Below are 13,348 nucleotides of genomic sequence, written 5' to 3' on the forward strand. Positions count from 1 at the left end.
TCACTCCTGGCAGTGCTGCCATGCACTGCTGTCATGTGCTGGAGGATTATCATCAAATAAGTCCCCCTCTCTGGGACAGACAGTATGCATCAAGCTAAACATGTGCATGGGCTCCTGAACCCTCTCCCTTAACCATGAGATCTGATCTTCCTGTGCAGCAAATGCTGTTAGAAGACTTCTGTTCATGAATGGCAGTGGTTCCTTCATGATGCTGGCATGAGGCAGGAGCAGAAATTACTCCTGGGTCACGGCTGCTTTGATCACACAACCTCCTTTTCCTCCCTGTGTGCTTTCTCCCTCCCTAATTCCTCCCTCCTTTTGCAGTTTTCTGGACAGGGTATCTTTTTTTCCAAATCAGCATTTCCATGCTTGCTGCCTCTTCCCTCTTCCCAGGTGAGATGTGATGGAGCATGCTACCATGGCAGGCCTTGTGCCTAACCACTGCCCCATGGCCCCATGGCCCCATGTCTTGCCAGGCCGTGACACTCAGAAGATGCTCTGCTTATTCCTGCAGTGGCTGCTCTCAACATTTAACAGCGATGACAGGAGCCTGCCTTCCTAGACCCTACCACACCAGTCAGCATGAAATGCATGGTTCTCCCAAGACTGCTGACAGATGGGTCAGTAACTGTACCCAGCTGGACTTCACATGATGTAGGGAGCACAAATAATGGACAAGCTGGTAAGAGTTATTTAGGGCTAGACAAATCTGCATCCCTACTCTTGAGTACTCAAGTAACCAATCTATTGTTCCTGTCCACTAGATCAGACCAGCTGCAATAGTTATGTCTTCTTTTGCTTATTGCTGTGATACCTCATGGACCTGGAAATACCAAAATCATTGTCCTTTCCTCAAGGTGAAATCTCATGGGAGAGCTGGATCTCTCTTGAGTTGTCTCCAAGTACCAAGGGGATCCATGAAACGTTAGAGCTATTGCAGTTCTCACTAATTTCCCACAAGGTGTTTTCAAGGATGGCTACCAAGGGCATATATATATGCTCTTTCGATGTTTGCTTTTGACTTGTGAAGGGCTCTAAAAACACGAAGCTCCTGTCACCCTTCCCAAAACCATTACTCATTTGGCTGGATTTTGCACCAGCAGATGAGGAACACCAAACACAAGCACTTGCGCTTTTGCCAGAGACCTGCTCAAGGCTCCAGTAAGGGAATGACAGCTTTTGGTAGACTTGTACTGGAATGGGCGAGGGAGAGGAAGGTGAGAGACATTTCTTTTCTGCTGTGCTCCCCAGCCTTAGCTTCTCCCAGTTCATTGCAGGCCAATTAATATATATGTCTCTGCTTGACTTTGCTCAGTCTTAGTAAGACTGAAAGTGTTAAAAATACAGAGAGCCCAAGGAAATGCAAGAGGCTCCCCGCTTTTCATGTTATCCCGTGTCTTGCTGAGTAGCCAATGCCTACACTTCTACTTCCAAAAAAATCCCAAGATAAATAAAATTAAAATGGATCCAACCCAAACCACAGTTTCCCCCCATGCAATGTAATTAAATGAAAACATTAGAATTCATTTACTCCCTTTTTCTAGTCAGTACATTCTTCTTACACCCATGTTCAAATAGCAGTCCTGAAATCCTAGTAATTATATTTACGTCCTTCCAACTTGCCCATCCTCTTTAAAGTTCAAGTGTCTTGTGTGAGTCATTCATCCACCCTTCGGAGAGTACAATACTAGAAATTCTTTAAAGCTTTGTGTTTTCGTCACAACGGCATTCTGATACGATCTAAGAATCACAGAGACACCCTCCAGTCCCAGAGGATGGGGAACAGGTTTGGCTAGAAAAAAAGTTTTGTTCATGTGATGGGCACGCTACCAATCACACAGCACTTTCCTCAAGTAACCTGGCCTCTTTAAAGCCCAGCAGAGGTGGAAGAAAGGGGCTTTTTCATCTTTGCAGGTGGGTCAGGATTTCTGCTGGGAAGCATCACAAGAAGGAAGGGGTGAGTGCCTTGCCGTGACCATCATCTATCTCTTAATGAGTCGTGTGAGTGAAAAAGGTCTATTAGGAGAAAAGGAAGCTTTTATGTTTAATGGTTTTTATTTTGGTCTCTGGGCTGTGTTTAGTGTGTGGGAGTCTGATAACCTGGATAAGGTTAACTGCAGAGGGTTATTAAGTATTTCATTTTTCTTACCTCAGGCTGTATCTTCTCCATGGCTGTTCTAACTTGTTTCATATTTTTTCTCCTAACAACTGGGGAGGAGGGAATGGGAAAATTAAATCTGTGCAAATATATCTGAGCACAGAGAAAGATGAGTCCTGTAATCCCCCCTCACGAAATCAGAAAGGAAAAAAAAAACCAAAAAACCCAACCTGCTTGTTTTGGCTATGCTGAACTAATGAGGGAGAGAGGAAAAACCTACCAGCTCTATTTCCGAGGTAATTGTGCTTGATGATGATTTACCAGCCACTCCACTGTTCACACAGGCTTCCTTTCATAGCAATTGCTCTCAAAAGGAAATTTTAATTAGTCTCTGACCCCTGCTTGATGCTGAGCTTTGTTTTTGCTTTATTTTTCTCCCCTGGTAGCACAAAGTAACTGGCTGTCTCTTCCTTCTCTGACTGTTGTTGACTCCTGGTGCACAAGCTGTTCTCTGCCAGGGGTGGCTGCATTTTGGGGCAGTTGGGGTGATGGGGAAAGTCTGTCTGGGCAGGAAGAGTATGTGGTTTTATGTGTGCTGCAGGTTTTTGCTTTAAGTAAACAAAGGATGAATTGACATCTGTAAAGCATTTGACTTCTTAAGACACAGTCCAAGCAATTCATCAGTAACACACTTAATTGCATCCTCTTAAAAAATGTTTAACTCTGAAGATGTCCCAAGCACTTGGAAACTACCTTCTTTTTATGCCCCTTAGGGGCTAAATTTTCCACTAAAACCAACTGAGGAAAATAAAATAAAAAGGTAGGTTTATTGCTGTCTAGACCCTCAATGCATCAGAGCCTATAGCAGGTCAGGGTGTGGGCAGGTCTGTGGCTAATGGAGGCTTCCCACAGCACCAGCACCTGCACCAGTGCTGGCGCAGCACCTCCGGTAGCTGTTCCACCCCACTGGCTTCCTTCTATCAGCGCCCAGCCGAGGCATCTTGCTCCTGCCTGTGGAGACATGCTTTCCAGCCAGCGCCGGGTGAGCATGAGGGGCAGGAGGTGTGGTGCCTGAGCTTCTTGCTGGAGCAGGGTTTGGGCAAGGACCAGGTTTCTGTTGTTGAATGGCTGAGTTTATTTAGTTGTGCTTGAGCAGCGCGGAGTCCTTCAGCTAAGGTGTGCAGAGCCCATAAGTAATAAAATAAATGCGTCCCTTTTCTCTGCCTCCTCACACCAGGGGATGAGAATGCAATGCCCTGCACAGGGACACTGAAACAAAGGAGGATAGCAAAGGGTGAAGTGAAGACTCTGTAAGACCCACCACCATGCTGAGAGACCTCTAAGGCATAGCATAGAAACAAATGATACTAGCAGAAGTATTTTGGGACATCTCTTGGTCACAATGTCATGACTTCATCACTAGAAAAGGCACAAAACACAAGGCAATCAAAATGCAACATGCTTCTGCGTGGGGCAATGCCAAAACAATTTTTACTCATTGGCATTTCTGGCTAGAGATGGAGTAGGATTAGGCTAAGTGGAGGGCATCCATCTGCAAGGCTACTGAAATCCTGTCCCAATCTATAGAAAGAGGGTGTGGAGGCTTCAAATGATCAACCAGCCCAGCATGTCTGAGGGATGGCCAATGGAGTCTGAGTTCTTCCTGAATCCAGGAACTCCTGTAAGCAAGGCTTCCTTTGAAAGCCTGCGTGGGGTTGTTACCTGAAATATAAGGGCAGAAGCCAGCCTGTGCATAAAGGAGCTTCCTTTTCAGCTCCCATAGTCTTGCAGAGCCACTGTCGGTAGAGGAAGGGAGGAGAGATTGAGAAAGCTCCAAGGGCATGGAAACCACAGATCAGTCTGCAACTTGTGGAGGAACAGGAGGAGGCAGGACTACTACTGCTCCAGGACTCTGACAGGTTCAGCTGGGCGCCAATGAGTGTAAGGAGTGTTTGGGGGTGTAAGGGGAGAGGGGAGAAGTTGCAGTCTGGGTTGTAACCAGGGTCTAAGGAAGAGGAGGAAGAAGCATGTGCTTCAGGGGGGACGTAGGTTTTTGTGGTACTGTGGGAACAACAGACACCTTTCCAAAGCTGCTTGGAGCATGGAGCAAAGTCTGTGGTAGTAACTATTGAATACCTGAGATCTAGATGGGTCATGGCTAAATTGCAAGGTGCCCGGGATGTGCTGAGCAACACCAGGTCCATGCAAGCTCAAGGCTGGAATCCCAAGACCTGGCTGCCTTCTCATGTGGAGATTTTGATTAACGGTTGCAGCTGAAACTGGCTTCCTCAGGGGTTTCCCTGAAACCCCAGGCAACTGTATTTGGGTCATAAAATTAATCTTAACGAGCCTTCGAAGAAGGTTCCTCTACCTCCAAACTGATTTGTGCCTGCAGGCAGGAGCTGCTGGTGCCTATCTCTCTGGGATCTGGGAGGAGGACTGCAAACCATTGTCACACCTGAGGGTGGTTGTGAGTCATACCTGCATGCAGCTTGCCTCAGGCAAGCTGGCCAAGGTTTGCCTCACACCTCTGTAGTCATGGACCCGTGCCAAGTACTGCTCAAGCTGCTCTTGTTTAACGCAGCTTACCTCTGAGAGGTGAGGAGCAATCAGCAGGTGGAAAGCCCTGGATCTTCTGCAGCTTCTCCTCTAGGGCACGTTGGAGGGTCAGTTCTCCAGCTGTGCAGGTGTTGTCATGGCCTTGAAGCACCTCCCTGGTGCCTCATTCATGAAGCTAATATTAGACACTCTACAACAGAGAAGGGGACAGACAAGGGGTTGCTACCTGTGACACAGGGGAATAAAGTGAACAGCGAGAAACTGACTCTCTTGATGCTAATCACTTGAATGCAGAGAGAGAATTCATACTAATCTGGCAATACCATTACATTATTAATTTTAGGTGTACAGTAAAGGCTTTTTCTTCCTTTTTCCTATTCCCTTTCTCTATTCTTACCCCCACCCTGCAATCCCACTGGTCTTAGGTAAGGTACCCGAGAGCCTTAGGTTGCCTAGAAGTCTGCTGCTCTCCAGCTGATATCTAGTGTAGTGATGACTGTGTCCAGCTTTCCTCCCAGCTACAGTAGCCTAGGAGATGGGCTTGCCCCAGGAGAAGAGGCTTGTTTTCTCGGGCTGGCATGCGTGCAGTAAGGAGAGGCAAAAGCAAACCAGGTCCTGCCTGCCGGGGGAAGAATGCCAGCCTGTGGGGAGGGAAGTGCAGCTGCTGGATGGACAGCCCGTGTACAAGGGCCACTGTACAAGAGCTGTGACACTGCAGGGGGGTCTGTAGGAGAGAAAGGGAGGGAGAAAGAGGTTCCTGTGGTGTTGAGGTTCCTGTGGTGTTAAGGTTCCTGTGGTATTAAGGTTCCTGTGATGTTAAGGTTCCTGTGATGTTAAGGTTCCTGTGATGTTAAAGAGTTGTGTATTAATCATGATCTGTCGTGCTAACCACATGGCACACTCAAACCTGCTAGCTCAGTGGCAGCTGGAGTAGACCTGCTTTTCCATGTAATAGTCAGAGTTCACATGCCTGCATTTGAGTAGGGGAGCTTTCCTTGCTTTTTGGACTGCTCTCTGATTTGTGATGTCTCTTAGCCAGCAGTGCTTAAAGGCTTTTCTAAACTCTCTGGAGTTTGCAGCCAGCTCCTATAGTTTTCAGGGGAGTAGAAGACCAGTCTACTGTCTCATGTTTGGCTGGCTCTGCAGTGTGGTATTCCAGACCATATGTGGCCAAACATTGCTCAGACACAGATCTGACCTGCAAAGCATTTCTTTTTTTTTTGCCCCTGGACATGGTGCTTGGTCAATGTTGATTTCATGAGCCTGCCATTTTCAGTACAGAGCTGTACAGCTTCAGGTGGATTGGGATGGACCCCAACCACCTGGATGGGAATAAAAACAGCTTCTTACCTTGGAAATAATGGCCATCCCCACTCACACTGTCATGTGAAAACACTTACGAGCTCTACTGTGGGTGTAATGGTGACAGGACTGGAGATGTCTCCATGCCTAACTGTAAAACCACTGCAGAAAGAGTGGTAGCAAATGCTGTTTTTCCTTCAGTCACTGTTGGAAGTCTGACCTACCCTAAAAGGGCGGCTGAGGAGGCTGAAGGTGACATTGTTAAAGAGGTCCCACAATGATCAGTTCCTTAAATTCCCCTTCATTGACAGCTGTGTCTGCTCTTATTTTCCAACAGCTTCTCTGAAGAATCCCAGAGACAGCAACCCCAGCAAAAGAAGGCACTAGTGCAGGTAATCTGGCAGAAGAGGGGTGTTCAAGCTGCTTTTCCTGTTTTCTGCTTAAGTTGGACCCACTTCAGCCTTTCTTTTGCAGCTTACATTTTCTTAACCACCCAGCAAATGCAGCTGTCTCAGTGTGGGGTTTTTGTCCCTCCCTCTCTGCATGCACATACATGCTCTGTCCCTTTGAAAGTAAGGCTCCCTTGGTGCTGGTATCTGGGCTTGTTTCTATAAGAGGTCTCACAACTCTTGGCTAGAGCCTTTATGCCACTCTCTCTGGAAGGGGTTGAATTTGACATGGGGTGCCTGGCCCCAGCCTGCAGGATATAACACTCCCAGGAATTTGGTGGGAATGCTGCTTGGCCTGGCTCCTGTGAGCCAGCTGCAGCCTGAGCTATTCCCTCTCTCCCTCGCACCTGACTGGGAATGGGGGTCCAACTCCAGTTCCTGGCATGGCTGGGAGATGGGGCTACCCTTAGCAAGGTGCTGCCAAACTGTGTGCTGTAGGTGTGTGTATGCAACACAAAATAAGTGCCATGGTTACCAGTTCAGTCCTGTGGTAGTGCTGGCCAAGATGAAACAATCAGCAGGGTGGATAGCATACCCTGGGGTAAAACTGGCTCCTTTGGTAGACAGTCGAGGTGAGGGCACTGAACTTGTCCAGCATAGCTGGTGTTTCTAGCCAAGTGGAAATGCAATACCATGAGCTGAGGTTTGCATAGGTGGTATTGTGATGATGAAAACCCCACCCAAAAGGAATCCAAAGGCATTGGTTGCCCCCAGAGCAGTCCCAGTCTCCTATAGCTCAAGTATCAGGAAGAGTTCGAGTTACTAAGTTCACACCTGGGAAAGTTGCTCCTCTGAAACTGCTATGAAACAAAGGGTGGGAGGTGTACAAACAGGCTGGCAGGTTGTGTTTATCTTTTTCTGAAAGAATAATTTCTATTTCTGAATTAAGCCTATTGTATTGGTCTAACTGGAGATTGTCTTTGGTTTTTCCCAGGTTGCATGCAGAATTAAGATGGCAAAAAGTGATGATGGCATACACATCTTGCAGGGTCTATTAGTCTTTGGGAATGTGGTCATTGGGGTAAGTGAAGTGGGACAGGTATGGGTGGAGGCTTCCTTCCAGTATGACACTTCTTAAATCCCTTTTCATGTGTGAAGTCCACACATACATAGACCAGTAAAATGTGAGAGAAGGGGTAAAGGAGAGCTGTGCTAGCTGATCATCGGGTGGGGTGGGGACAGTAGGGGCTCATCCACAAGACCAAATTTACTTCTAGGTGTAGAGCCCTTGTTGCTGACCAACATCTTTCCAGTCACCTCCCTCCATATAGTGATGGGGAAGGTTCTGTTACTTCTTTACTAACATCCTCAAAGCCTAGGCATTACCCCTCAGGCTTAGGCTGGGTGAGTTTTGCAGGCAATTCTTCTGTGAAGGCACAATACAAGAGATTCTATAGTTGAACAGTGGAGGAGTTGATTAGTTCCTATTCGGCAGGAAGTTGAATGAAAGTGGTCACCATCTTTTTCTGTCTCTGCTGTTTCTTTGGGAAGCTTGACCTAATGGATCTTTTTGCACTTGTGCTTCTCAGATGTGCAGCATTGCCCTGATAGCAGAATGCATATTCTTTGTGTCTGATCCCCGTGGTCTCTACCCTCTGCTGGAAGCCACAGAAAACGACGACATCTATGCTGCTGCCTGGATTGGCATCTTTGTTGGCTTTGCACTCTTTGCTCTGTCTATCCTTGGTATCATTGGAGTCATTAAGTCAAACAGGACCTTGCTCATGGTGGTAAGTGTAGCAACGTTTGCCTGCCGGTTGCTGCCAAACTGAAAAAATGCTTCCTTCGTTTCCCTGCCCACCTTGGTAATCACCAACTGAGCAAAGACAGGTTTATTAGTGATAAGGAGCAAAAGGTTAGTCTTGATCATGGCTGTGATGTCCTGTGAGGAAACAAATATGAGAAGCAACTAAACTTTTGGTTAAAGGAATTAATAGTGATAGCAACAATAGAGGTTTGAGCTCAGTGGCTCGGCCCTGATCTTGCCCTGAAGCAGTGCAGAAGCACTTGTGCAATCAGATGTAGCTAGGATGTGGTTTAGATCCTTATTTCTCCCCACCCCACACTGCCTTTCAGCTGTCATGTGCTATTCAGCTGAGGAGATGATAAGCAATGACTTCTGTACAAGGCATTAGTATGTCTTATTACAGCAAATATGGGTGCAATAGAGAACATCAAACATCATCAGACAGGCAGAAATTACAGGAGTGGGTGCAGAGAGCTTTGGTTAAGCCAAGGACAATGTAAATATGTGAACAGATCTCTGTACAATTTCTTACTCAGTCCTTTAGGTTGGCAGTGGCAAAACTTAACTGGTGCTTACTTTAATAAAGAGTAGAGCCAAAAACTGTGGAATTGGCTCTTTCTTGGGTTAATGTGGGATGGCAGGGTGTCTATTTTAAACAAAAGACACTTAGAAATCTGAGACCTTGTGCCAGGGAATTTGCCAGCAAACAGCTGAGGGAAGAGAATTCCCTTAACTCTGAATTTTGGTGGCTTGGCTGAAACCCAAGGCTCTGGTATAGGAGATAAGAAAGAGTACATGGGTAGAAGCTGGGTTAAGAATGAAACATATGCCTTGCATCTGAGAACATTTTAAAATGTGGGAGTTAAAATAGAGACACGAGAACTCTGAAGGGAAAAATTGAAAGGATTATGCTGTGAAGGGAAGAGAAAGTGGAATAGACTATGAGAGGTGATCCTCTGGATCTGTTTTTGTGAGGGATCTTGGCTGATAAAGTAGAAGTGCTGAGGAAATCTGACGATGCAAAATCAGGAGGATCTGAACGACACCCTAAACTGCACCTTCTGTTTCCCTGAAGTACGAACTCTCCTGCGAGGAGTGAACAGCTTCTTGTTGAAAAGCTTTTAGCTGGCAAGTGGAAAGAGGAGACATGGCTCACGTGTAAGTTGCCAATGAGATGCAACAAAGAAAATGGCAAATGTTATTCTAGGACATATCAGGCAAAGTATTTTCCATAATAGAGGCAGGATGGTATTAACTCCGTGAGGTTCTGACAAAATCTTCGCTGTGAGATGGAGGACAATTCCAGCCACATACCTTTAAGAAAGCAGGCTGCAAACTGAAACAAGCACAGGGAGGGGCCACAGGAATGTTCAGGGTCATGGAGAGGACTGAGGAGACTAGGATAGCCTGGCTTCCTTTGCCTTGAGCAGGGTTTCAGGCTTAATCTTGAAAAAATGCTTAACCATTTCTCCAAGATCTGACTCTGCTGTCTGTCTCCCACAGTATATTATTCTGATGCTGATCACTTATGCTTTTGAAATGGCTTCTTGCATTACAGCAGCGACTCACCGAGACTATGTGAGTATTTCTCTCGTCATGCATTCTTGCAGGTGTTCTGGAAAGCACTACAGTTCCAGGGCACATGGTGGTCTTGTTCAGTGTAGTAAATGACCTGTGTGGCAGTACAATGTAAACTTGAAGGAGTACTACCGAGTTAGAATAAGGCCCTACGAGGAAAGGCTCCAATGTCATTATTCTAATCAAGGAAATGACTTTGTTATTTTCAACATAGTTTTGTTATTTTAAACATTTTGAAATGTTTACTACCTTGTAATTAAGGAAATAATAGCGTGGGTTAGCTGAATTGTCAATACAGTCTTTCAGCTACAGACTGATTAATTTATCATACATGCAGAAGACAAATCTTCAGCATTGCCCCAGGCAGTGTTACTAGTGAAGGAAAGATTACATGAGTTATTGGAGAGATTGCTTCTGTACATCTCCCGTGATCTGACATCTGGCATAGCCTGCTTAAGAGTTGTGCTCAAGATCTAAGTATTTATTGCTCTTGCCCATCAAATCCTGCTCTTCATTCTCCTGTGTGTAAAACCGGGGGAGAAGCAGCATTCCTGTTCTCCAGCAGGACACTGAAACAGGCAAACAAATCCACCCCAAATAACCCTTTATTTGCTTTCATGGCCACTTATTTACATAGTTTCTGCATTCTTCTCTGTGTTTTTGGGGGTTTTTTTCTGTAGCTCACTCCAAATGTCTTCCTGAAGCAAATGCTGGAGAGGTATCAGAAGTCAGAGACAGACAATAACAATGACAAATGGATGGCTGCCGGGGTCACAGAGACATGGGATAAACTCATGCTTCAGGTAACAATAACATTGAAAACTCTCACTAATTACTAAATGCTCTGCAGTCCTGGAATTTCAAGTTCTCCTTGGGGCTGCTTGGTAATAAAGAGGACAACATCTGCCTTGAACCTTAGAGAAACTCGTGCCACATGCCCTGTTTTGCTCGTTTATCAGATGGCAGACTGTCAAACGCAGGCACTTCAAAAATCTCTCCCATAAATCTGTGGTTAATGCCTAACCAGCCATGTGCAGGGCCCAGCTGTGTGCAGGGCTGTGACCTGGGCCTGTCAAGACCATTCCCTTCTTTTGCTCTCTAGGACCACTGCTGCGGGGTGAACGGGCCCTCCGACTGGCAAGAGTACACGTCTGCCTTCCGCCGCACACACAATGATGCTGACTACCCTTGGCCGCACAATTGCTGTGTCGTGGATGCAGAAGGGTCTCCTGTCAACCTCGATGGCTGCAAGCTTGGAATCCCTGGCTACTATAACAGTAATGTAAGATCCTCTCCACTTTTCCCAGTTAACAGCTGTTGGTCAAAAGTGCTTTGCTGTAAGCAAAGAAAATAGTGAATAACCTTCCTCCTCCACTGAAAGCTACAGGTGTTCAAAAGCTTTCTGGAGGAGAAGCAATGCCTATAGGGTCCTGGCTGTGTTGCTGAACACGGGATAGGTTGTAATAAAGGCTTTCCTGATGGAGAGAGAACTATTAAGAAAACTCTTCCAATGCCACCATTAAAAAGTGACATCTCCAACATGTAGATGGATAGTAGCTAAATCAAACTTAGCCCAAAGATGAGTGCCTACAATATGAGGGAGCAAGTCAACAGTTCTTCTCAAGGTAGAACTATTCAATAGACCAGGCTGTCCTATTCAAACATATTTCTGGATCATAAGCATCAACTTTTGGACTAATAAGCAATTCTAGAAGACATTCGATCTTCCAAATTTGCCTTCAGCTTCTTAATTCTGGAGTTCAACTCTGTGTTGGCTGTGTTTGATTATATATGTACACCTAGCAAGTGGATGGCACAGGAAGTTGTCCTTGAAGGGTCTGAGAGGGGACTACTTTAATTTGGAGCTAGAAACAGGTAGGCTACCTGCCAGTTTTCAATAAGCAGCGTAGCTCTGGATTGTCTTCTTGAGACCTTGTGAGCCACCCAAATTGCAATAGGAGGGGAACGTGCCACCTCAGTCTCTCTCAGAGGTGGATTAGCTTGTTGCCTTTTGGTACAAGCTCAAAGCTGGTGTTGGTTAATCCGCAGTTGTCTTACAGGGCTGTTATGATGCTATTTCTGAGCCAATGAACACACATGCCTGGGGTGTTGCCTGGTTTGGGTTTGCCATCCTCTGCTGGACTGTGAGTACTTAATATTTGCCTTTATTTCCTCCTCTTTTCTTGCTATTCCACACCCAGTTGGGTGGAGGTGCTTAACAGCACTGACGCACTTAAAATGTTTGTAGATTATAGTTATTTATTCATCACCAATCTGCCTGTAGCCTTTTCCACTGACAGGGCTACATTTACAAGTTCCTGTCCATTCTGGCTTCCACAGGTGAGGAACTAGATGGCCTTTCAGCCTGCTGTGTCCTGCTGCCGTCTCAGCAATACAACACAGCAAACACAGCTTGCAAATACTTGCTTGTCAAGAGTATTGGATCATCTAAACACTAATCATGACAGATAATTCTGTCTCTACTTTGAAGATTTTGTATGAGTGTTTTCAGTACTCAGGGTTCAGAAGCATTGTGACAGATAAACAGCAACGAGCTGAGTGATTCAGTCATATAGTTATGGCTGCACATATCTTCTTTCTTCACTGTGAAGCTTCTGTGCAGATAAAAAGCTTTAAGCTTTTCTGCCTGAATGGACTTTGCTTATCAAGAATTCATGTTGCTCTTTCCTACCAGTAGAACTAAATGGGGCTGGCAGAGAGGTGGGAAGAAGGAAATTGGGAACAAGTAAACTTAATAATCTTGTCGTTTCAGTTCTGCGTCCTCCTTGGTACCATGTTCTACTGGAGCAGAATTGAATACTGAAGGACCGGTGTCCTCAGCGCTGTCATGAAACATGGTGTGAAACTGCATTTGTTCGTCTCCTGCTCCATTCACTGTATGCCATGGAGGATTCGAAATTTTCCCACTACCTCTCCCATATATACTTTTGCCCCTCCAAAAACCTGACACACAGAGCCCACGACTCCAGGAAAGAATCTTCTTGTCCCTTCTTTGTCCCTTGTTTTACAGCCTTAATGCTTCCTGGCCAAGGCATAATCCTTTCACCGTGCATGAAATCCTTGGAACGTAAGAAGTGGTCTGGGTTTTTTTCTGTGATGACATCAGAAAGGAAAATGTCCATAGATGGTTGCTCCAGAAAAATCTCTCTCCAAAACTAGGTTGAATATAAATCTTATTGCCAGTAAAGGCTCCAGCAAGGGCTATGAGAGCAAAACTGTAACCTCCCGTGACCAATAAAGACAGATGCTGCAAGGGAGAAGGCTGCAGACCTCTCTAATATATTTTATCATTCAACTTCTGTTCCTGGTCTCTGTCACTCCTTGCCTTAGAATAAGGCAGATTCTTTAAGAGTTTAAGTGTGTCAGCAGTAAAGACATGTCACAGACAGAAGGTCTGTTGCTAGTCAAGCCCAATAAAAGGCTAGCTCACTCCTCAGCAATATGCTGCCTATGTTCAAGCCTACCTCTTGTCACTGATGAAACTACTGCATGTTCTCCTACCTTCAGAAGTGCCAGTCCAGGAAAAGCTCCACTTGCTAACAAGAGACTCTTTCAAAAAGCTGTTACGTACTTCACACAAGATTTCACACATCT

General features: G+C 45.7%; 1 protein-coding gene across 1 annotated transcript; it reads left to right on the forward strand.

Moving 5' to 3' along the window:
* The first annotated feature begins 7,360 nt into the window (after window positions 1–7,360).
* UPK1B (uroplakin 1B) lies at window positions 7,361–12,557 on the forward strand. The gene is made up of 7 exons (XM_010144412.1): window positions 7,361–7,429; window positions 7,938–8,138; window positions 9,659–9,733; window positions 10,414–10,536; window positions 10,836–11,015; window positions 11,794–11,877; window positions 12,507–12,557. The coding sequence occupies exons 1-7, from the start codon at window positions 7,361–7,363 to the stop codon at window positions 12,555–12,557; spliced, it is 783 nt and encodes a 260-aa protein (XP_010142714.1).
* The last annotated feature ends 791 nt before the right edge of the window (window positions 12,558–13,348 follow it).

This window comes from Buceros rhinoceros, unplaced genomic scaffold, assembly GCF_000710305.1.
Source record: "Buceros rhinoceros silvestris isolate BGI_N320 unplaced genomic scaffold, ASM71030v1 scaffold4041, whole genome shotgun sequence".
Taxonomy (NCBI): Eukaryota; Metazoa; Chordata; class Aves; order Bucerotiformes; family Bucerotidae; genus Buceros; species Buceros rhinoceros.

Bases quoted from the DNA above. Each gene is read 5' to 3' on its own strand.
- UPK1B (XM_010144412.1), top strand. From the start codon at position 7,361: ATGGCAAAAAGTGATGATGGCATACACATCTTGCAGGGTCTATTAGTC. The intron at 7,430-7,937 runs GTAAGTGAAGTG...TGTGCTTCTCAG, and splicing joins TTGGGAATGTGGTCATTGGG to ATGTGCAGCATTGCCCTGAT. The intron at 10,537-10,835 runs GTAACAATAACA...TTTGCTCTCTAG, and splicing joins GGGATAAACTCATGCTTCAG to GACCACTGCTGCGGGGTGAA.